Below are 23,675 nucleotides of genomic sequence, written 5' to 3'. Positions count from 1 at the left end.
CTCCACCCCCCCCAACAGCAGCCCTATCCCCACACCCAAGCTCCCCAAGACCAGGAACCTCCTAGCGTCCTCCCCAAACATCCCTGGGAGGGGAAGTTGGCACCTTAGCTAAAGAAGCTCTTGGTGCCAATAGGGTACCCAGCCACCACCTCCCCACTCACTACAACACTTGCAAACAACACATTAATACACTCTAACAATCACAAGAGCCCTCCCTGCTGCTCTCACCAGCTGGTAGGGGCTCTCTTCCAATCACTCCCTACCAATTCTCCCTCTGGCTCTCACCCAGAAGGAGGAATAGCACCCAGACACAGCCAGGAGATGGTCGCTTTCTCCTTCCTTCCTCAATGCCTTCCTATACAGGGCTAACCTGGAGGAAGGGAAGTGATTTCTGCAGGGGATAGGGGTCTATAGCAGCCTGCCACACTACTGTAACCCTGCCAGCCCAACCACCGCCCACCCCTCCAAGCCCCAACAGTAAAAGAAAAGAAGCAATACAGGAAGGGATAGTTAATACAGAAGTGTCCAGAGGCCAGCATGTCCAGCAGTGCCTTCCAGCAGCAAGAACAAGATGTAAAGAGGACCATCTCCAGCTGAATCAGGCATCAGGCACAGTCAAGTCTACAAACCCAACAGCAGAGCAAGCAGGAGATCAAGCGTGAAAGTAAGCCAAAGGGAAAGCCCAGCCCAGTGTGGTCAGTCCATCCTCCAGCCCACTCCACAGCCCAATCCCTCGGGGAGCTGCCCTAAAATGCTGCAAAGTTCAAAAAACAGCCCTAAACCACTGACAAGTCCAGGCGAGCCACTGATGAGTCCAGGAAGTCACCATCCAGTCTGACATGCCCCATACAGGGACAGCACGAAAAACTGTGGCCAGGTGAACATTCCAAAATACCGCAAAATGCTGCAAAAATGCCAAAAAGCTGCCAACGCGGCATCCGCTCCACTCCGTTCCTCTCCAGCTCCACTTGTCCGACCTGAGCCACCACTCTCCATCCCAAAGAGAACCAGACAAGCACCCCCAACAGCATCCTCAGGACACAAACGACACAAAGAGCCAGCAGTCACAGGGACAGCCCGACAATTGTTCCCTCTCTCTCCACTGTCTTAACCAGAAGCTTTAATAGTATTTCCACCATTAAACTTCCCATTACCTAGCCAAATTTCCCATTAAACTTCCCATTTCATATCAATGAAAGAAACAAAATTCTGAGATAAAGAGAGAAGACTCAGTAGGCAAGGATGGGCACAGATGATGGGGCATCCTGCAGAGTCCATGATTACATAGCTCACCTGGATCACCCAGTTTCCTCTGATGTTGGATGATGGCAATTCCTGCAATTGCGGTAACAACAGCAACTCCAATCATCTGCAGCCGAATATCTAGCCATTGCACTGCCGTGTTGCTGGCAAAACGGCAGCGCTGGTTCAGTTCCAGTCGTTCTTGATTCTCTGTCTCAAACCTAGACTGGGTTCAGCCCAAAGATTAATATTAGGAAGAATTTCTCCTGCAGTTCATACCAACTTTTGAAACAGCTCTCACTTAGCCACTTTTCAGGTCAGTTACACTTCCTTTGTCTGAAGAGCAAAACTCACCTGCCAGTCACCCTGGTTGCCCGGATAGTGCTGAGGCCTGTCAAGGTCTCTGAAAAGTGAGTGTAAATAGGGGACAAGGTGAGACTGTAGAGACGCTTGAGTTCACGAGAGGTACGTCGATAATAACGCTGGATGGAGTAGTAGATGGCCACCAAGGGCAGTAAGACTAGCCCAATCCAAGGCAACCCATAGGTTATCATCACCAGCATGCCCAGCAGTCCAAAGATGTTGGCCAGGAAGATGTTGAGAATGAAAGGAAGGCTATCATCCACACAGTACAAATCTGAAGAGAAGCGATTAAGAATACGACCTGTTGGTGTGGTATCAAAGAAGGTCATGGTAGCCTGGCAATGGAAAAGAAAAACCAGTCAGAAGGCTATGGGCTTTTGGAGTATTAGAAAAGGCTACTGTATTGCAATTCTATTTTCTTCTTTGTGGTTTCTCTGCAGTTCCACACAGGATTATCACGTTATAATTTTTTAAAAAAGCAACAACATTACCATGAAATAGGACTGTAAGGTCCCACTGATACTTCATGATGTATTTACTAAACAATGGTTTGGTGTTAAATGGTCAAATAATAAATCTGTGGGATCATGTGAAAGCAAACTGAGATTCAAAGGGGGGTCATCTAAGTAAACTCATCTAAAAACGAGATAGCTAAGTCAATTTCCACCTCTAAAAGTCTTGCTGGCTAGCAAAATAATTTATTTCAATAATTTATTTATTATATATTACAAGGAGCTACAGGGAGATCTGACAACATTCCATGTCCAAGAAAAGCAAGCAGTCAGAAAAACCCCAAAAGGGCAAATACTTTTTCCCAGACCTGTTGAGCTAATACACTATAATTATAATACAATGATCCTATTATTTAATGCTTAGTTACTGTATCTAAAATAGCAGGACAATTACTTTAAAAAAATCTAAATGCTTAAAAAAATCAATTTTTCTAAGTCTCAATTTTTATCTTCCACCCTTGTTTCTCCTTTTCCCAAACAGAGCTCCCAGGACATTACCTTCATCACTCGTCTAAGCAGTCGGTTGTGAATGACAGTAGCAGCATGGATGGTGCCACAGGCAAAGAGAAAGGCCCGCAGGATGGTGAAGACTGAATTCACCCCAGCAATGCAGCCGTACACAGTCAGGTAAAAGTTCACGTTCAAAGTGCTATTTGAAGAAATAGAGCTCAGGACTGGGAAACTGAGAAGGAGACAGGCAAGGTCAGTCTGGAAGTGCAGTCCTCCAGATAGCTTCCCTCCCTGTTCTTGACCAAATGCAATAACCCTCCCAGGAGGGCAGGAAGAGGTCTTCCTCCCACCAACAACACTAAGCACCTCCTCCTTTCAGTCACTGTAACAGAAGGAAGAGTTGCTCCACCTGTGCCTTGTTATCAGTTCTGGCGCTCAGGGAGTTTTTGAAAATTCTCTGTTCGCTTGAGCCTACTCACTTTGGGGACCGAGGTCAAACTCAAGCTTTGACCAGGCAAATTATCTACCTTTCCTACCTTTAAAATCATTTGAAAGATTCAGTCATCTATTTGCTTGGCATACAAACTTGCAACAAAGAAATTGGAGAAGTCACTGGAAGCCTGATTACCTGACTCCTATTACCATACAGTAATTGGTAATTCCAATCCTCTCCATTGAAAGCATGCCTTCAGCAAATATTATGCACCTGTCCTACTCTTGCCTCCTCCCCCTGCAAGTATCTCTGCCTATGCATAGCTCAGCAGCTGTTTAGCTAATATTCAGCTTCTTAATCATAAGAAAAGCCTTCACAAGCTAGTTGCTAAACAATGCATGAGTTCTTCCATACCCTGTGTAATAGGTGCTCCTGTGACCAAGGTTTTCCCTGTTCCTGCACCTTCTGCATCCCCAACTCACTCTGTAGCGCCCTCCAACTTTCCAGAGGCAGTTTGGGAAGAGGACAGAAAAGAAGTGCCAAGAAGAGAAAGAATCTGATTCAATAGCATGTACGTTTGGGAAGTGAGCAGATGCAAATAAAACACAGGTAGTCCGCAGTTTGAGAACGAGTTCCGTTCCCAAGGTCTGTCCTTAAATCGAATTTGTATGTAAGCCGGAACAGTATTATTGTATAATACTGTATAAGTAGTATTGTGTAATTAACTCAAGCCATTGTGTATTGAAGTTGAATTTTGCTACAGTAGGCTCTGTTCTTAACTATGGGTCGTCCTTAAACCGGACGTTCTTAACCTGGGGACTATCTGTATAGCCAAGCCTTTTGACTGACGTACATGAGTCCCCCATGGGAGAAGAGCAGCAGAGGTGAAGAAGGAAGAGCTGCCAGGTTGTTGATGGAGTTATTTTCAGCATGAGGTAGGCTGGATATCCAGTTTGACAGCCACCAATCTGAAATATTCCTAGAAGCTGCAGAAATGGATAAGTGTCAGTGAGTGCGACTTTATTTATTTAAACAAAAGCTAGTTAAGGCCTATTTGCATGACTCTGAGGTGGAGAACTTACCACAAGGCAACTCCTTCTGTCAATTTTAATATAATAAAGAGGCCCTACGAAAGCATCTTGTATTATGGCTCTACAAACCATTCGAATAAATGCTGAGTAGAACATATCACAGCTATTGTTATATTCGGCTGTATTATAGGACTCTGTAAGTGGCTTTGAGTTGTTTTGATTAAGTAGCATAGAAACCACAGTAATAAACAAACATATGTGCATGCTATAAATAAATTGCCTTATGTGAAAATTAAATTGTAGCCACAACCTTTTCCTAAATCACTTGGAACTTAGGCTGTCTAGATAGGAATGTGGAAGCCTGTGGCTTCTCCAGGCTTGCTCAGATAACAGGAAATAATTTATTCCTGGTATCTCTGAACCAATCCACACAATGGGTTCCCTGGAAAGAGGATGGAGATTGTGCTTAATCCAAATTTTCCCGCGCTGTAGATTATAACCTCATTGTTTAATACAGAAACTGCCAGTAAGTCACTAGCATTCTTCTGTTGCCACAAAGGCTTAAAATTTGTTCTTGATCTTTAAAACAAGAAACTTCAAACTTGAGAATTGCAAGTTTTTAGTCCATTTGATACGTAGCTTATGCATTTATTATATTTAATTTACAGTCTGCCTAACTCCCAATGACTGCAGGTGGCTTACAATTAAAGATCAACTCCTTAAAAGAAAAATACAGCAGGTGGCAAGAGGAAAGTACAAAGAACAAAAACTGAGCAAAATAAAACCAAAAAGAGGACTCCACAATCACTCTGTCCCCAAGGCCTAGGAAAACAACCAGGCCTTGAACAATTCCCATTATTGATGCAAAATGTCCACCTTTCTATAAAGGTGTCATCTCTTTGAACGTAAGATTCCAAATTGCTGAGAAATAGCAGACAATCAAAAACCAAGAGAAACCTGAACAGGGAAGGAGCAATGTTGTAATCTTACCTTGCATAAACAGCAGTGAGAGGAGTATGGACAATGCTAGGCAGCTGCCAACAGCCAGCCAGTATGCCCTGTACACCTTGAAGGCCACTGCCCCTTCTTTCTTTTCTTCCTCCTGCTTAGGACAATAGCTTAGTTGGGCTGGCTCTTCTTCATCACGCTCCACTTCCTCCACTTCATTGCATTCAGTGAATACTTTGGAGAGAGGAAAGATAACAGGTCACTGGGTGCAAGCAGAGGTTCTCGATTGGCAATACCCACCCTCAAAACCTGAGGACTTCCCATGACCTCTGCAGAGCCTCAATCCTATTTTATTACTCAGTGGCAAGCAACATCCACCCTTTAATGCAGATACTGAGCGAGATATTCAGATGGATATATCTGGATACAAATGCCTGAATTCTATTCCTTCGCCAGTCATTTTTGCATGAAATATATGACCTGTCTTTCCCTAAGGACAGTCATAACTAGTTATACCTAAAATAGTAACCAAAGGTTATTGCAGATAATGTTTAACTCAATATTTATCATTGTCACAGGACCAGATGCCTTTGGTATTCTGTTGTGCGACTAGTGCAGACATACTGTATTTTCCTGCTTTATAACCCATAATACTTTGCTCCTGGGACTTTCCTCAAACGCATATCAATTGAATAATGAGCACTAATGGAATATGGCTATTGCAGAATCATTGGCACCTAACAGCATTACTAATTGCATTATTTCCCCTGCAAAACCTGTAGCATTTTTGTAGTATATTTTCACTTAATTTACAAAGTAGCAAAACATGAATGGGTACAGTATTCTATTTTCAGCAGTAATATTCCTTCGGTTTGTGAAACTGAAAATTTCTGAAAGTTTTTAGTTTTTTCTTCCTTGTGAGGCCATGCATACTTACTTCCTACCTACCACATGTTTCTCCTACATTTGCTTTAAGCAGAGGATACGGTTTAAGCATAGGGCACTCTCACTCCCCACACTATTTCAAGAGGACAAAATATCTGAAGCTCTGTTTCCTCTCCAAAGAAACGTTCAAGTATCTCATGCACTTAGAGATTTGCTTTACTTGTATGGGAAATCCCCAAGACTCAGTAGCTCAGCTTCCTCCATCTGTACTAGGAGGATTCTCAAGATGGCCATGCTAGTTGGCAATTCTGGAAGTAATAATCGCAACACATTTAGAGGGCACCAGGTCAGAGGAAGGTTGGGCTAGTGCTTCCTGTCTCCACTACTGTATTTGAAAGAAGGCAATAATTAAATAAGAAGCTCTATATGCTTATCTATCTTGTGCACCCAATTGGGCTCCAATTTTTTTCTTAGTTTTCAAATTAGCCTTATACTCTATTCCACTACTCCAGACTTATAACATTTTGACCAACTGTCCTGGTTTCAACAAACCTATTCCAGTACTTGTTGAAAATACCTAGTACTTACTTTTGTCCTTCCTTCTCTCGTTTATTGCTCCAGGTTTAGCGGCAGGTTCCACCAATGGCAGAATTTCTGTTGGAGTTCCTAGAAAAGTAGCAAGAATAAGCACGTGCGTATTCTGCAGAAAATGAAGTATTGCAGTGCTTGATTCTCCACTTCAAATACCAGACTCTGATTTGGAGCTCGAGTTCCTCCTCTGCGACTAGAAAGACTCCAAATCATTCTTTATTAAGATTATTTTCAAAAAATTCTCTTAATTTCTTTTTACACTATTGCTTCTTTCTGCAAGAGCGTTTCATTTAACCTCTATTTGAAAGAACTGGGTTTCCATTTAAAAACCAAACTCACTGGATTATGATCTTGTTTTAATTTTTCAAATAATGAAGTATATTTTTATCTTTTGAGGAGTATTTGCTCCATTTATATTCCATGTTAAGCATTTGTAATCCATAATCAGGCCAAATATTTAGAAAATATTTGTACCTGTAGCACTTAATCCAATAACATCCCTTTCACTTTCTAGTTGCACCTGTTGAGGCTTTTGTATGGTGCTTTATTAGCGTTTCTAAATAATTCCCTCGTCCTTCATTTTATTAGCTCACTAGCCCTGTTTTTGTCCCATTCCCTATTATACTCGGCATGTTTGCTATGAAAATGAAAGCAAATTTGCCATTATTTAGAGCAATTGATTCAATATTCTTTCTCAATCCAATATTTTTTACTAAATACCTATGCAGTTTGTTAATTGTATTTATAGATAATGAGCTTTTTGTTGGAATTTACAATGCACCAAAACTAGAAAAGCACTCCAAGCAACTTAAGAGCCATTGCAATTGAGAAAGAACCATTTATCAATCATGATAAGCAAGCAAGAGCAGAGAAAAAGCTACCAGCTTGAACTAAAAACAGGAGTCTGGTTCACCTTCTGAATTCCTATTCTGAGGTGAGTATTTCAGGCCGCAGGCAAAAAGAGCAGTAGAAGGCATCAGGCTTTACCTGTCCTGAGAATTGTGCCATTGTCCATCAGTATTATGATGTCAGCTGTTCCCAAAAGCTCAATTCGGTGGGTGCAAAGAATCCGAGTCTTTTGTCTGAGAACTCCCAGGATACACTTCTGCATAAGGTGATTAGCTACCTCTGCATCAACAGCTGCTAGTGGATCATCCAGAAGGTATAGTTCTTTCTCCTGTAGAAAACCGTGATAACGTCTGAGCCCTTTCCCACCCAGAATTGCACAGGACAATGGTACTCATCCAATCCTTTAAATACCTGGTAAATGGCTCTAGCGAGTGCAATTCTAGCCTTCTGTCCTCCACTGAGGGTCACTCCATTCTCACCCACCTCCGTCTGATCGCCTGCTGGCAAAATCTAGAAGTTAAACAGACAAATTATAATTAACGTAACAGCTGCTAAATAGATGCACTGAAATAAAGACAATTATCCAAAACTCCTGGTTGTTTAATTCACATCACATCACATCACATCACATCACATCAATGTGCAACATGTAGGCCAAAGGTCACATATGTCATGAACTCTTCTGCCATCCTCAACCCAAACAGCGCATGGATGAAAATTCAGCAGCAAACTGCCAAACACTAATGCCATGATTTCTTGCCATTGGGGGGTTGGGGGGGACACAAGAAGCAAGAGTAAACCTTGGATGTATTTAACACAAGGTAGCAACTCCTGCCCTTTGGAACAATCTTTTCCCTGATATACAGTTGGTCCCGAGCAATGTTCCCTCTAATTTCTGACATGCCACGTACAGGAAAAAATTTGTTTCGTGCAGCTTTTCCCAAACCAAGTGCAAATTTGCGCACCACAGTATGAGTATAGGAGAGGATATAATAATATCCTACAGAATATAGGATACTATAATATAATATAGGAGGGCAGAGAGGATATCTGCAGACTCTTCCCATCCTGGATATAAACTCTTTCAACTTCTTCCTTCAGGACGGCGCTACAGAGCACCATATGTTAAAACATCTAGATACCGGAACAGTTTTTTCCCTTGTGCCATTGCTCTGTTAAACACTACATGACCTGATATGTGCTGGACAGTGGCTTCTCCCTTTGAAAAAGTTATTTTACTGTGTAGTGTTATTGTTTATTGTTTATTATCTTTCCTTTTTCTGTTGCTATCCAAACGCACTGTTGCTCTTGCTGTTCGTCACCGAAGACAAATTCCTTGTATATATTTTATACTTGGCTATTAAAGTATTCTGTATACAAGTAAATTGCAAATACATGTACTGTAATAGCGACATGCTAAAACGCTTACATTATTTTTTTTGAAGGGAGGAGCTCCTTCATGTCCAGGAGGCTCTGGGATCCAGAGCAGGTTGGCTAAAACTGCAAGGCTGAGGGAGGACTGCCTGCCTGCTGTCCTGGGCAAAAAGCACAAGCTTGCCACCCGACAAAGTCCTGTCCCTCCTGCTCAGTCCATGCTAGCGGCAGCACCAAGCAATACTTGCTGCTGCAGTTAAGCTGAGGCAACAAGCTTGTGCAGGACACCTCTTGAGTCATGAGCCTGGAGTTTTATGGGGACTCAATTTATTATTATTATTTAAACAACTCTGTGCGCGCTCAACTTTTTATCATGTGTACTGTTTCATGATTAGTGTGTGCATGCACACATGCACACCTTAGAGGGAATACAGGTCCTGCAAGCCTTTAGGAAGATGGTTAAGACCTGGCTCTTTCCCCGGGCCTTTGGGCCAGGGTCAGTAGAGTCTCCACTGTGAGGAGTTACACTCTGTTTCAGCCCTGATCACCATGTTATTATTTATTAAGCTTTAATGATATGTGCTGTTTTTGTTGGTTGGTTCTGATTTTTTTTCTTTTTTTCCTATACCACCCAGAGTCACATTGACTGAACTGAATGTCCACATAAATGCTATCGATTAAATAAATACATATATACACCTTGAAACACAAAAGCAGTGACAACAACAAAAACTCCAAGGATGCAAAAACTTGGCTCCATCACATCTACTGAAGAGGTATTATCACCTTGTCTTCCATCACTTTCGGCCACTAGCAGTAATAACATGAAATTCAACGATAAGAACTCCTGTTTCTCCATTTGCCAATACAGTTCAGTTCTGAGGACTGCAGAATCATGAAGTTAGAAATAATTTTGCATGGCCCTCTAAATCCCAAGACACTATTAACTTCAACTAAACTTCTCAATATATTTGGCTTGAAATGACAGGTTCCTATACCAAATCTGATACTTGTTACTCCAAAAAGCATTGGAAATGCTAAAACGCTAGTTAACAATTTCCTTGGAGAACCTAATGGAGTTATTTCCATTATAGAATACTCACATTCAAGTCATCGGAGAGAGCACAGGCGTCTATTACTTCCTGGTAAAATCGAGCATCATATTCCTTCCCAAAGAGGATGTTTTCACGGATGCTGGTAAACTGAATCCAGGGTTCTTGAGCAGCCAAGCCAAACCCTTTCTCCAAATCCCAAACAAAGACCTGATCACCTTGACTGCAAGCATATCAGCGGTGAGGAAAGGGGACACAGAAGGGCTATCAAAATGATTTTGGACAATGGAACTGGTTAATCGTTATGTTCTACAACATATCGGGAAGTCAATTGCCTGGATTAAAAAATTAATTAATTCAGTTATGGAAATACTGGTACCATCATGCCAAGTCACAGGGATTTTGATGAAGTTTTACTCTACCAGAGGCTTTATTCTGATTACCCAGAGCAAATGCAAACTTACTAATGAGAAACCACTGGGAAAGAGAGCAACAGTTTGGTGTAGTCGTTAAGGTGCTGGCCGAGAAACCAGAAGACTGAGTTTTAGGCCTCCCTTAGGCATGAAAGCTGGCTGGGTGACTCTGGGCCAGTCACTCTCTCTCAGCCCAACCCACCTCACAGGGTTGTTGTTCTGGGAAAAATAGGAGGCAGGAGTATTTCAGGCAGATATGTTTGCCGCCTCGAGTTATACATATTCGTATATATAGGGATAAAAATATAATAATATACTTATTAGAGAGGGACCCCTTGGGGATTAAATGATATTGTGGTGATGGGTTTTCAACTGGAAACAATTTCAACCTATTCCTATATTATTCACAAACATCAGAGTTGGGCATCACAATCACTACAACAAGTTGACTCTTTAAAGCAGTGGCATCTTTTAAAGTGTAATGTAAACAGTCACATCCTTTTTTGGGCTTCTTCATAAATCTGAAAGAAGATCTTGCTGCTTTAAGGAGTCTGCTCATTGAAATGATTCTTAAAACAACAGCATCTTTTTTAGGCTCACAGCTAAAAAAATGACTGCTTTAATGCCTGCAAAAAGAAGCGGCTGCTTTAATGAATTGCAGAGAGATGCTGGGGTTACAAGATCCCAACCGGAGGCATCTGCAGAATCAGAAGATTTTGTCAAAACAGTTAAATAAAGGTTGGGGTGGTGTGATGCAAACTCCATCCCTTTCATGGTATGTGCATGTGATCTCACAATGCCCATATAGAAGGGGTGGAGCTTGTGCTGGGATGGCAGAATACTAATTTTGTCATTCTTCTCCCCCCTTGCTCCAAAGCACTTCTTCTGAATGACTTTTGAAATGTACACAGCCAGATTAGGTACTCAAATTAGAAGAGTTAAGAAATCTGAGAAACATTTAAGGAAACAAATCTGAATTAAATATTAAATTTAACAAATAAAACAATGTAGTGAGTTTTAAGATACAAGAAGCAGGGTGTGATTGGCTGTTTACCTACTAAGTTCTCCAGTGATAGCTGCAAGCAATGTGCTCTTCCCACATCCAACCTTCCCGATGACTCCTACTAATGCACCCTAGAAAGAAAGAAACATTAAGATTTTCACAGTTTAGCCTCCAGTCTTGCTCAGTTATATTGCAAACTTTAGTTCGTTTGTTCATTCATTCATTGCATGTCCTTTCTCTTTCTATAAAATGAAGTACCAAGGCACCTATTTTAAGTGGCTTAGACAGTGCTGTTTGCCTTTATAATTCCTCCTAATTACTCACTTTTGTCACCAACAGATCCTGTATGAAAAGTTGGCCTCTTGGTATATGGGATTCAGAGTTTTCTTTGCTTGCTGGGGACCATGAAAATGCAGAATGGTGCATCTCCAAGGCAGAAGATGGATTCGAAGGAGAAGCTGAAACAGAAATATAGTAGTACAGCTACAGATATACTAACTGGGTTCACAACTTATGTTAAGCTATGGTTTGTTTAATCATAGTTTATGAAAACCTATAATTGACTCATTTGCATAACAATGTATTTGCATAATAACATATGCTATGGTTTACAAATCACAATGGCTGGGTTGATGGAACATGCCAAGTTCAAACCAGACCACTGGTTTGAATCATCAACTCCTCAAAGAGAGCTACATAGATTGATGAAAAAAATCTTCCTTAATGTCTTCCTTCACCTAATAATTGATTTAACACATAAACACATATACCTCACCCAAGATTAAGAATTTTTTTCAGAGCTTCCCATGGAAGCACCTTGCCTTTAACAAGGAACATATATGCTGCACTCCATCATACAATCCAAATTAGGTACAACTGCACAGATATAGTTTTGCTTAGCCTACTTAATAGATTTCCCATCTAAGAGCTGAATTTCCAGAAAATTTGGGCTTTTGTTTTTTAAAAGACAGGATGAAGGAAAAGAGAAAAAAGGGGGAAGTCTGAATTTTTGGAGCATTGGAAGTAGGAAGAATAGGCATGAACAATTATAGAAAACTGCATTGGGCCCCAAGTTTCTAATCCCACTAATATCAACTTTTTCAGCATACAAGCACTTCTATTGTCATTCTGCTGTCTCATCCCACTATTTCCCTATTTTTCTCCATTGCTTGTACCTGTGCTGTAGTAAGCATGCAGATCCTGATCTGTGAGCTCTAGGAAGTGCTGGATTCGATCTAGAGATACTTTGGCTTCCAAGATCCCATTCAGCACCCAAGGAAAATTATTGAGGGGAAGAATGAGCATCCCGACAAGGGCCAAAGCTGTAAAAACCTATGGTGGAGAGAAAGATTAAATGGGAGGTAACCCTAGCATTTGACCTAATGAAAATGAAACAGAGCAAATGCAGATATCTGTCTAGAACCTGAAAGAATTCTTGTTCTTAGGTGGCAAGAACATGGCAGTTGGATGAAGAAGAAAATATAAGAGAGGTTAGAAGTCAAATAGAACCACAACAGCAATTGTAACTGACCAACTACTTAAGGCACTAAATATCAGCCTTTGGAAGTTGTGACTGTATTTTTTTACATGTACATACATATTAAGTTGTTCAAGATGTCCAAACCCTACTTCATAACATTTAGACCTAGAAACTTATTTTCAGATTGGAAGGGAAACTTGAGATTTAAACTTGAGCAACAGTTTTGCATGTCAAATTCCATACTTTGGCAATGTCCCCTAACCAATTTGGATAACTATTGCCTGGTGTCCAGCCTTATTGTTTTAGGAAAGTTTGTTGCAAGTGTGTTAGAACTGCAGCAACAGTGTGGTAGAGGAAACAAGATTATCTGGAGCCATTTCAATCAATATTCAAATATGGGCGTGGGACAGAAACTGGATTGGTTGCCCTAGAGCCTTGTTGGGACCTGCATAAGGCATTCTTCCTGGTCCTTTTAAACTTTTGGTGATTTTCAATAACATCAGTTGTGGTATCTTGCAAGAACTAGGCATACATGGCATTGTTTTGCAGTTTTTCTGCTCTGTCCTGAGGGGGTAGTACCAGTTGGTGGGTAGGGGAGAGGTTGAACAGGTGGCTACTCACTTGTGGTGTGCTGCAGGGTTTATTACTCTCCCCTCTGCTTTTAATATCTACAAGAAGCTACTGGGAGAGGTCGTTGCCAGTTTGGGGTAGGTTATACATTGCCACCTGAGGAGTCCTTGGGGTTCTCTGAGCTTGGTTCTTTTCTTGCAAACGTTTCATTACCCGGCTAGGTAACATCTTCAGTGCTAAAATGGGATGGGGTTTGCTCTCTATTTATGTGCTGTGGCCTGCCTTGCCAGTGTTGGTAAGGGTGGGGGTTTTGTTTTGCTACTCTGGTAGTTCTCTCATTAGCATATACCCTAACTAAACCAAAAGACCCAGTAGCCCAAGAAGAAAAAGCAGGAGTCATCTACAGCATACAGTGTAAAGACTGTAACAAACACTATGTAGGACAGACAGGCAGAAGACTAGCAGAGCGCATCTATAAGCACCAACTAGCAGTCAGAAGACTTGATGAAAATTCCTTAATCTCACAGCACATGGACAGACTCAACCATAGTTTTAACTGGGAAACTGTCAGCATTTTAGACCAAGCTAAATCCAAATATGCAAGAGAATTCTTGGAAGCCTGGTATTCAGACAAGGCAGCAATTAACAGACACATAGAGATAAACAGCATCTACATACTATTCAAAAGAGACAAAAGACCAGAAGATCGCCTCACCAGTAATCAATCACCAGCAGTCATCACCCAGATAAGCAAAGGTTACCACCAGGCAGACAATCAAGGAGTAAACATATGCTAATCAAGGAACTACCAGAGGAGCAAAACAAAACCCCCACCCTTACCAGCACTGGCAAGGCAGGCCACAGCACATAAATAGAGAGCAAACCCCATCCCATTTTAGCACTGAAGATGTTACTTAGCTGGGTAATGAAATGTTTGCAAGAAAAGGACCAAGCTCAGAGACCCCCAAGGCCTCCACAATTCAACCCTGAGCTACACATATTCACCTCTATTGATTGCCATCTGAGTCAAACTGAGAATGTAAGGGACTAGATCAGGAAAAACAAGCTGAGTTTAAGGCACTGTGTGTGTAGAAACTACCCGGCTCATTGCCTGCTCCAGTGATAACTCTGGAAGGCAAAGCACTGACCCTGAAAGAATAGACCTGTGACTTGGAGCCCCTACTAGACTCATGGCTATTACTAGGCTGGCAGGAGGAGGAGGGCCCTTGCTCAGATTTGTCCAGTTGCAGCCCTTTCTGGAGCATGAGGCCCTGGCAACAGTCACCTGGGCCTTTACCACCTCTAGAACTGATTTCTGCAATGTGGTTTGCATGGGACTGCCTTTGAAGATTATCCAAAAGTTGCAATTGCTGCAGAATGCAGCAGCTCATCTGCTGGCAGGTGAGAGCCATCAGGGTCCTACAACATCTCCAGTAGGCTTTCAGTACAATTCAAAATGCTGAATTTAGTATATAAAGCCCTTTATGGCTTGGCAACTGGGTACTTGTAGGATCAGCTCCTTCAGGTAGAACCAACCCATCCAGTGGTGTGTTTGCAAACTTAGTTGTTGAGAGTCCCTCTTCTCAAGTGAAAGTAGTGGGGATAAGAGCTCTGTTTTCTTCAGCTTATACTCCAGTCCTATAGCATAGCTTGCCCCCAGAGAACCAGATGGTGATCTCTCTTGATGATATTCAGAAAGGCCATATAACTGAGTTTTATCACAAGCTTTTAATTAGTGTTGGGCATTTATGATTTTTAAAACTGGGCATGGTTGTATCATACAGACACCAGAGTATTTGGGTATCTGTAATTTGGGTTAATGGTTTACGTTCAGTTTGTAAATCTGATACAGCATCTAGAATCAGAGTTAATGAATAAGATAATAAATCACTGGCAGTCCTTGTGGTGTCAGTAGTATATAAGTATGCCAGTCAAGCACACAAATAAGGTATTCTATTGTTGTTAACTTCCTTAAGCAGTGTGTGTGTTTCTCTGTTGTATGTAAAGTTAAGATATTAACTAAACTAATCACCAAACCTGGAAATGAACAGGTCACAAATGAATGAACAGGTCACAAATGAGTAACAAAGGACTGGCTCAGAACAGCAACACTTACCTTGGTAGCAGACAGCTGGTGTCCTAATAAAACATAAGTGATGAAAATGATAATGGAGACAACCACAGGCAATGCTGCCCAGAGGTAGACACACACAGCGTCAAGGTACTTAATTGCTCGCAGGCTCTTCAACTCCTTGGCTCGGCATGCCTTCACTCTAGCATCAAAATGCTGTTCCCAGACATAGAACTTGATCACTCGCATGCCACACAAGAGCTCAGTCATGAGCTGTAAAACAAACAAACAAAAAAAAGGAAGCTGGAGTGGAACAATCACAGCTGGCTTGTTTCTTCACTGACACATTCTCAGAATCTTCTACTGCAGTATGAGCCTTATGCTGCTCATATAGGCACAAGGGAACCCAAACCATGTTTCCTCCTTGGTGCTAATAGAGCAAGAAAATTAGTGAGCAGATCTATCTGGGAGGCTTCAAGATGAAGGGATCAGCAACCAAAAGGTTTTGTGCAGCTATTCTCTTTATCTCTGCAAAGCAATATAATGGAATAAATATTTTTAAAGGGTGGGAGGTTGCAAGGGAAGGACAATTTCCTTCCATTAATAGATCAAGGTCATTGCACAGGAAGAGTCTCATTAGAAATAGCCTAAGTTACTATAGTCAAAATCCCAATCCTTTCAATGTAGATATTATATAAAAGGTGACTTCCCTTGGGGCTGAGTGCATTGCACAGCACACACTTTGTATACAAAAGGTATTAACTTCTGTAATCATCTCCACAATCATGATCTATTAGAGGTGCAATAGCTTTGGATTTCCTGAATGAAGTAGATGTCTTCATTCATATGAAGTTGGCTGTCTCCCAATTCTGTGAATAAATCTGTCTAATGTATTCATATGTTGAACCTGGAAGGCCAGTAGAAACATGCAGATTGCAAGCTGCTTTTGTGAAGAGTCCACATTTTGTTTGTAAAGGAGCTCATGCTAACTGGAGATATTTCAGTGACCAATAGCAGAAAACCAGAATAGCACCTCTTCTGATTGAGTAACACAAATCACATTCCACTACTAGAAAATTCTCCAGCAAAAGCTTTATCTAAATCCATGTCTAAAGGAATGAAACTGGGCATGAGTTCTGCTGAGTTCAATGTCCCTTTCTCGTGGGAACTTGAACTTGCATCTGAGCCAAATATAGACCCTTATCACTGGCTAGGGAAGTCTTTGGGACATATTACCCTGTGAGATGTTGTCCCTTGGCTTATATTGCTTGTTTACTACTACTTGATAAATCATGTAGACCTGGTTATCATTTCTACTATCTAGCACTATTTTTATTATTAATACTTAATGGACTTAAAGCCAATCTTACCTTTTTTTTTGCCCACTATTTCTCATTCTTTTTCTGCACACTACATAATGTTTACCCCAAAAGGGAATAGTGCGATGGGCATATACGTATGTACCAGAACAATATTCTCACCTCACCTTGACACGTACGTCTTTGTGCTTCAGCATCTCCTTGTTTTTCTCCATGATGCAATTAGCAATGACTTTATTAATGGGCACAAGTAGCATAGCCAGAGCCAGCCCACCCAGGAAGGCTATGCCTACCTGCTGATATAAGAGGTAGAGAGTAATAGCAAATTGAAAAGGAAGACTCCATAGCTCATGGAAACTGAAGCAGAAGTTGACTAGTCTATCAGTGTCAGTGCTCATAAAGTTGACAATTTCACCTGTAGTGAAGCTAGCCAGACTACTTCCATTTACCCGGAGAGCTTTCTGGTAAATGGCTGAGATAACCGCAGTCCGTACAATAAGTATAATTTTGTTTATCTCATAATTAAACTGGTTACGTAAAATGGCACCCAGGAAGGAACTAGCAAAAAGTCCTAGTGCATACAACACCCCATGGCTAAGAGGTTCTTGACGTGACTCCATGAAACTGACCAACAGGTTTAAAAGCAGAGGCCCGGAGAATCCCAAGAGACCGCCAGCCAGTTTCAGAAAGCCCAGGCTATAATAGCGTAGGCCAAAAGCTGCATGCAGCACTGACAGGAGACGTGCAGGCTTGAGGGTATTTTGAGGACCTGCTGGAAGTCCATCATGTCTTGCATCACTTTTGGCAAAGAAGCTGTTTGTGGAAGATATCCTTCCATTTTCTGAACTGAGAGCTGCCTTTTTCAGCCAACAGGAGTAAAAGTGCTCACAGACTCTGTTGGCCTGCAGTCGTTGAGGGAGCTGATAGACATCCTGTGGCTTATTCAGCTTCCACTGGTAGCCACGCTTTATAAGAGGGCCCATCCAAGCATAGGAGAAACGCGAAAGCCAGCTCTCACCATCCTCTGCCACTGCCTCCCAAGTGGATTCAGAGATCTCTGAGGTCGTGATCAAGGGTTCATGCTGCCAGGAGTCATTGACAGAGAAAAAGTCTTGCCTACTGACTACCGGGATGATATACCCAATGAGATAGAGAAGTAGGAAAGCTAACTGGAGGCAGAGAATAATGAGTCTGAGGGCTGTGGCAAGTTGAAGGGGCTGCTCACCCAACTCAGTCTGGCAGCGCCATACCAATGTGACAATAAGAGATGGGACTGGAAGGAAGGCAAGGATTGGTAGGACTGCAGGACCACGGCTGAAACTGTATGGAGACTTGTAGAGAGCAAGAAGTGCCAAGCTGTGACTAAGCCATGCCAGCGTAGCTATACCACTTGTTAGAACTTTTAGGCAGAAAGGATCCAATTTCTGTGGCCAAAGGATTGCTGGAATTATGTCAAGGATGGACAAACAAGCAAGGATAAAAGATGCAGCAATTCTGCATTTCCACCCAGGTCTGTACGCACACTGTGAGCCAAAAGACCTAACAAAGGAGAAAAAAGAAAGCATTAAATTGGTATTGTACCATTCTTCTAATGTCCTTTTTTCCCCTCATTCTTGAAATGGTATATTCCTCATAGCCCAATTTCTGAAGTGCATGGAGATTCAAGCAAAAAGCTGCTCTGTCTGGTGTGTTGTTTGACAACATCTGTATTATTTAATGAAAAAAGAATGATTCGTTTCTTGAACCATGTTTGTGTGGATACATATTCTAATAATGCCCAATCAACAAAAATGATTTGTGTGGTGTAAAATTAAGCAAGTTTCAGTAACATCTAGTCCTAAGTAAGTTTTCTTAGGATTGTATTGTTAATGCACTTCAGGTATAGAAATATTATTGGATGCAAAAGTTACAGCAATTAGCAGGAAAAATAGTGATAAAACCAGTAGAAATATCCTTTGGTGGCTAGAAAACTAAACAAGAACTCTTCTAAAATGCTAATTGTGCAATTACCATATTTTATTCATGGACTTCTGTGTGAGGCTTTTGTTTGTATTTTCCTCACTATGCTTCCTTTTTTTTTTGAAAAAAAAAGAGAAAGAAATCTGTCAAGGAAAGAAAACCTGAACAGCAGCATAATGCGTTTTGACGATTGGTTCCAGAATTCCTCCCTCTGGAAGTTGTCCAGGATGCCTCAGTATCTCTCTCTCCCCCATAAATGTTTGCATTCATACATATGTATGTGTAAAAAATGAACCTTCACTTAATCTGAACAGCTTTGGTCAATCACCAAAGTAAGCCACTCTTTGGTAAAAGAATAGCTTTGTTTGCAAATATTTAATTGGGTACATTGGGGGTGGGGTGGGAGGAGAGATAAGTATGTCATACACATTTTCTAACCCACAAAAATGACCATTTTAACAAAGTGTTAGTTAACAGATCTTGTTTCTGGCTAATTAATTATCCCCTGAGAGCTAACCCCCCTGTGTTGTATAAACAATCTGGAGTCTGAAACAACTTCCCAGAGAGACCTGTGAAAATAAGGACTCTCTAAGAATTTCCATCTCTGTCTCCTTAGTAGTTTTAATACCCTGCTTCCCCAGCTCCTAGTGACAGAGGGATAAAAATACAGGAAAATGATGGGGATGGATCAGATTCCCAAGAAGAGAGGCTAAGTGGCACCAACTCCAGTCATGCCCTTCTGTAAAAATGAATACAAGAAATGGGGAGGGAACTGGAGGCTTCCCAGCCTTCTTTGTGGTGGTTGGGAAGTCTTGAAAAGTACTGTTGCATGCCAGATCCAGCTGTCCAGGGTTGTCTACTATTAGGACATAAGAATGAGTCGACTGACTGCAGGAGGTCATTTGCATTATGTAAACATAACAATGCATAATACACTGTTAGTATGCATACAAGAAGGCAGCATATAATTATTTAATATTAAATAAAATATATTGTTTTATGAGTGAGGAGTTAGTTTACAGCCCTCAAGGTACCTTGGTGTTCCTATGTAGCAGCCACTTATTAGAGCAAGGATGACATGAGGAGCCACATTTAAAAGCAGCTGGTTAAAACAGTGTCCAATATTGCTATGAACCCAGAGAGGAAGTGGATCTATGGGACTAGTGCCACACAGATTAGCCAGAATCTCTTCCATCTTCTTCCAGGAAAAAATACAATGGTCAAAGAAAACAGCTCCTACAGAAAAACAGACCAAATAAACAAATAAGGATTAAGCATTTAAAAATGCTCCACGGTCAAATAATATTAGCACTTATATAATATATAATATATAAAATATTTTCCCACTATATTCCCTTGCTCTTCTTTATATTAAAAAACTCAAGCTGATGTACAGGAAAACTTATTAATTCTGTTTTCTATGTTTTTCCACTGCACGATGACAAGCCAATTCAGAATAATCACAGCAACAAAATATTGTATACAACCTGCTTGGAAGTGATGCAAGAGAAAAAAAGAAGAAGCAATGTCTTCCCTTTGTGCTTAATTTAAGAGGGATGTAAAATGACATATATATGAAAGAATCCCTACCGATAATTTTGTTCCATAAATAAATGTGAAATCTCCCAGACAAGGAAAAAATGTAATTGTCACTGCATAAGCTAAGAGTGGGGACACGGTGGCGCAGCGGCTTAATGACGCTGAAAGTTGCCGGCCAGAAATGGTCGACACTTCAGCGGTTCGAGTCCAGCCTTCGCGTTAGCAGGGTGAGCTCCTGTTTCCTCCCCAGTTCCTGTAAACCCAACAGTTCGAAAACTCACATGAGTAGATAAATGGGTACTCTCACTCCGGTGGGAGGAAAAATGCTGGTGGTGCCTTGCAAAAAAAAGGAGTCAGGAGCAGTTGCCAGTAAGCGAAAACCGAAAAGGGTGCGAAGCAACAGAAACCCCGCCTCCTGCGCTCGCCAGCTGGGCTCTGCTCTAGGAAGGAGGCTCTGGCAAACCACTTCCGAAACTGCCTTGAAAACTGCAAGGACTCGTCCAAGCAGTAACTGCAGAGTTGGTAACAACTGAGCGCAAATAAAAAAAAAAAAAAAAAAAGCTAAGAGTAGCCAAAACTATAGCATGATCTACATACATTTACATGGAAATCACTGTAAATTCCTCCATGTGTATTGCATTACACTCTCTTAACTAGGAGGAAAGCCACTTTTTCTTTTGAGCTATAGTAGCGTGATGAACCTAAACTGGTTCATATGGTGAACCAGTACATCCTGCTGGATTATCATATAGCAACAGCTGCCAGAGGTTGGTAGATCATTTTAAGTGTCTCCCATGTCATGGGGCCATAGGATATGCAGAATTCATTTAAAATATTAAGCTAATATTAAGTGTTGAGATAATTCCTACTGACAGTGAATTTAGATGGGTTTTTCAATAGCAGACCTATATATATATGAAATCTAACTATAATACTTTCCCAACACTGGATTCATTCCAGGCATACATAAATACAAGAACAGTACTGAAATGCTTTAAAAAAAATTTTTTTTATCCTGCCTTTATTATTTTATAAATAACTCAAGGCAACAAACATACCTAATACTCCTTCCTCCTCCTATTTTCCCCACAACAACAACCTGTGAGGTGAGTTGGGCTGAGAGAGAGGAACTGGCCCAAAGTCACCAGCCAGCTTTCATGAGCCAGAACTCAGGAAAACCAGAATTTATCCTATTAAAAATCTATATGAATCAGAAGAATCCCATTGTGTGTCAGTAGTTGAATGGAAATCAAAGTAGCTCTCTGTAAAAACTGAACTGATTATCTGTAGAACACCCTTTCCTCAGTATCAATATCTCCTGCAATCTTGGTTATTATTTTTATGTTTAATTGTTTTTAATGGTTGTTATTTTTAACTGTTGTTGGGTTTACGCCACCCAGAGTTGCGTTCAGTGAGATGGGCGGCTATATAATTTTGCTAAGTAAATAAATAAATAAAAATAAACATTGTGCAAACATTGTGAGAAATGAGGGTTCCCTGTAGAGCATGAAGTTTGGTGCCTGGTTTGATGGAAGCCCTTTAAGGAGTACAGTACAGTAACAGGTTTGTAAGATAGATTGGAAAACTGAAAAAAATATCTAGGAAGAAATCAACAGCAAACCGTATTTCTGTCAAGAGACCTACATGGACAAGCCCGTTAAGCCACCAGGAGTCAAGCTTTCCTGGTGATCTCCCATCCAAATACTACCAGCTTCACTATCGGCCCTGCGTAGCTTTCCGGAATCAGCCAAGTGGCTCATACAGGAGCCTTCAAGGCGATACCTGCCGATCCGCTCTGCTCTGGGGGCGGCTAAAAGGGCCTTGAGTAGAAAGCTCGCGCACATTACAAGCGCTGCTTCTTCGCCCCGAGGCAAATGGGCAGCTGTCAAGGGAGGGGTCGCGAGGGAGGCGGCTCGAGCCACCGGCAGGCAAAGCTCGTACGCGCCAAGGAGAGGCAGCCGAAGCCCCCAGCAGCTCTGCGGAACGCGCTCAGGCGCCTCACGTACACACCTCCCGTGTCTCCGGCTTCCTGGGTCAGAGGACTGCTCTGAACCGCAGCTCATCGGGTCGCCCGCCTAGTTCACAAGGAAGAAAGAGCCGAGCCGGAACTCGAAAGCCGGATTTCTTTCCTAAACCTAATAAAAGTTTCTTTTTGGGAACGCGACTTCCGGATTTCTTCTGTTGCCTTGTTTTGTTTTGCGCGTTAGAGGGTCGACAGAAAGAGCTGCTGATAGAGGCAAGGGGAAATCTAGGATTTACCGAATAAAATTCCCCCGCTTCTGGGAAATCCTAGTACGATTGTTAGAGAACAAGATTTTGCAAGTGAGGCCACTGTCACGTCTTGATCATGAATTGATCGGTTCAAATAAAAATAGTAGGGTAACATTTTTAAAATTAATGCACCTACACAGTTTCCTGTGTAGCAAAGCTGATGATACCATTCTCCTAATGGTGAGTTTCTTGAATAACTTTCAACTGAACAGGAAATGATAGTGTTGTTCTATACCTTTTTTTCTCTATGGGCGCTTTGTGCTCCAGCTAGTGTTTATTTTCCAGTCTAGCGGCCTCTGCTGTTTAGGAGAAATGCACTTTATACCAGCATGAGGGCAGAGTGAATTACTTACTTTCTCAGTAAAGATTTCAGTCAAATACTGTACCTAGCACACATTCTTCACGAAGACTGAAGACGTTGCAACCAGATGGTAAATGTATGTCCCTGAAGGGATTCTAGCATTTAATTCCAAATTACACTTCAGTAAGATATAATGTGGAATTTTCTGAGTTATTAGCAATGTTGCTTACAGATTTGTACCTGTAGGGACAGTTCTCTAAGGCTTGGGAAGGTAGCTTGTGGACTGCAGGCAGTTTCATCTGACCCTTCTCATTTGCCAAGAAAGCTGTTGGAGATGTGATTTGCTGCCAAATTATATCACTGAATCTTGGTCACCAAATCATGTAGAAACAGAGTAGATATACTGTGGCTGGTGTGGGTCTTCTGGGCTGTGTGGCCGTGTTCTGGAAGTTTTGTTTCCTAACGTTTCGGCGTCTTCAGAGTGCAGGAGCACAGACAGGAGCAGTTCTCTCTGTGCCCAGGGTGATGTGGCCCTTTTGTGGGTATTTATAGAGATCTGGGGGGGGAAGGGGGGACTTGGGGGGGGGTTGGGTTACAGAGTGGCTGCTTGTTTTGGTGTCAAAATATGTGTGTATCTTCCCGGGGATTAGGCAGGGTTTTTTCTTCTATTGAATTGCTAACAAGGGGCTGCTGGGGGTGATTAGCAAGTTCATTGTGTGAACTGTTCACATGTCCTGGTGGTTGAGCTGAGTTCTTTGACCTTTTGCAGGCTGTATTTTTCAGGATTGGTAGCCAGGTTTTGTTGATTTTTAGACTCTCCTCTTTATTGAAACTGTGCTGGTGTTTGTGAATCTCAGTGGCTTCCCGGTATAGCCTGGTATAGTGGCTGTTGGTGTTGTCCAGTATCTCTGTGTTTTCAAAAAGGATTTTGTGTCCAGTGTGGTTGAGAGCATGTTCAGCTACTGCAGATTTTTCTGGCTGCTGTAGTCTGCAGTGTCTTTCATGTTCTTTTATCCTGG

The 23,675-nt window shown here is 41.6% G+C and overlaps 1 protein-coding gene and 1 long non-coding RNA gene across 5 annotated transcripts in view; one reads left to right on the top strand and one right to left on the bottom strand.

Moving 5' to 3' along the window:
- The window catches only part of ABCC10 (ATP binding cassette subfamily C member 10), a 38,153-nt gene extending 15,879 nt beyond the window's left edge, over positions 1-22,274 (bottom strand). Inside the window, exons 1-16 of one of the 4 annotated variants that reach the window (XR_015796841.1) lie at positions 22,095-22,274; positions 19,580-19,781; positions 16,754-18,125; positions 15,313-15,540; positions 12,322-12,478; positions 11,471-11,604; positions 11,198-11,277; positions 9,782-9,953; positions 7,716-7,814; positions 7,443-7,632; positions 6,453-6,530; positions 5,022-5,213; positions 3,854-3,986; positions 2,616-2,799; positions 1,597-1,940; positions 1,294-1,463 (exon numbers count right to left, since the gene is read on the bottom strand). Coding sequence is in view for 3 of the 4 variants with exons in the window: in XM_007430731.4 (XP_007430793.1) it covers positions 1,294-1,463; positions 1,597-1,940; positions 2,616-2,799; positions 3,854-3,986; positions 5,022-5,213; positions 6,453-6,530; positions 7,443-7,632; positions 7,716-7,814; positions 9,782-9,953; positions 11,198-11,277; positions 11,471-11,604; positions 12,322-12,478; positions 15,313-15,540; positions 16,754-18,125; positions 19,580-19,740 (3,694 nt within the window). In the remaining variant the exon portion in view is untranslated. The remainder of the gene's footprint in view (positions 1-1,293; positions 1,464-1,596; positions 1,941-2,615; positions 2,800-3,853; positions 3,987-5,021; positions 5,214-6,452; positions 6,531-7,442; positions 7,633-7,715; positions 7,815-9,781; positions 9,954-11,197; positions 11,278-11,470; positions 11,605-12,321; positions 12,479-15,312; positions 15,541-16,753; positions 18,126-19,579; positions 19,782-22,094) is intronic. The other 3 variants (XM_025168259.2, XM_025168258.2, XM_007430731.4) reach the window with 3 other exon arrangements.
- On the top strand, positions 7,783-11,624 carry LOC148217136 (uncharacterized). Its single transcript, XR_015796863.1, has 3 exons — positions 7,783-9,454; positions 9,773-9,970; positions 11,486-11,624. It is a non-coding gene; the product is annotated as an uncharacterized LOC148217136 (long non-coding RNA).
- Positions 22,275-23,675: the final 1,401 nt, after the last annotated feature.

The sequence above is a fragment of the Python bivittatus genome, unplaced genomic scaffold (assembly GCF_059951505.1).
Source record: "Python bivittatus isolate LINGU-HERP-01145 unplaced genomic scaffold, Pbiv_v1 ctg000020_np1212, whole genome shotgun sequence".
Taxonomy (NCBI): Eukaryota; Metazoa; Chordata; class Lepidosauria; order Squamata; family Pythonidae; genus Python; species Python bivittatus.
This window is presented reverse-complemented; position numbering and strand designations above follow the sequence as displayed.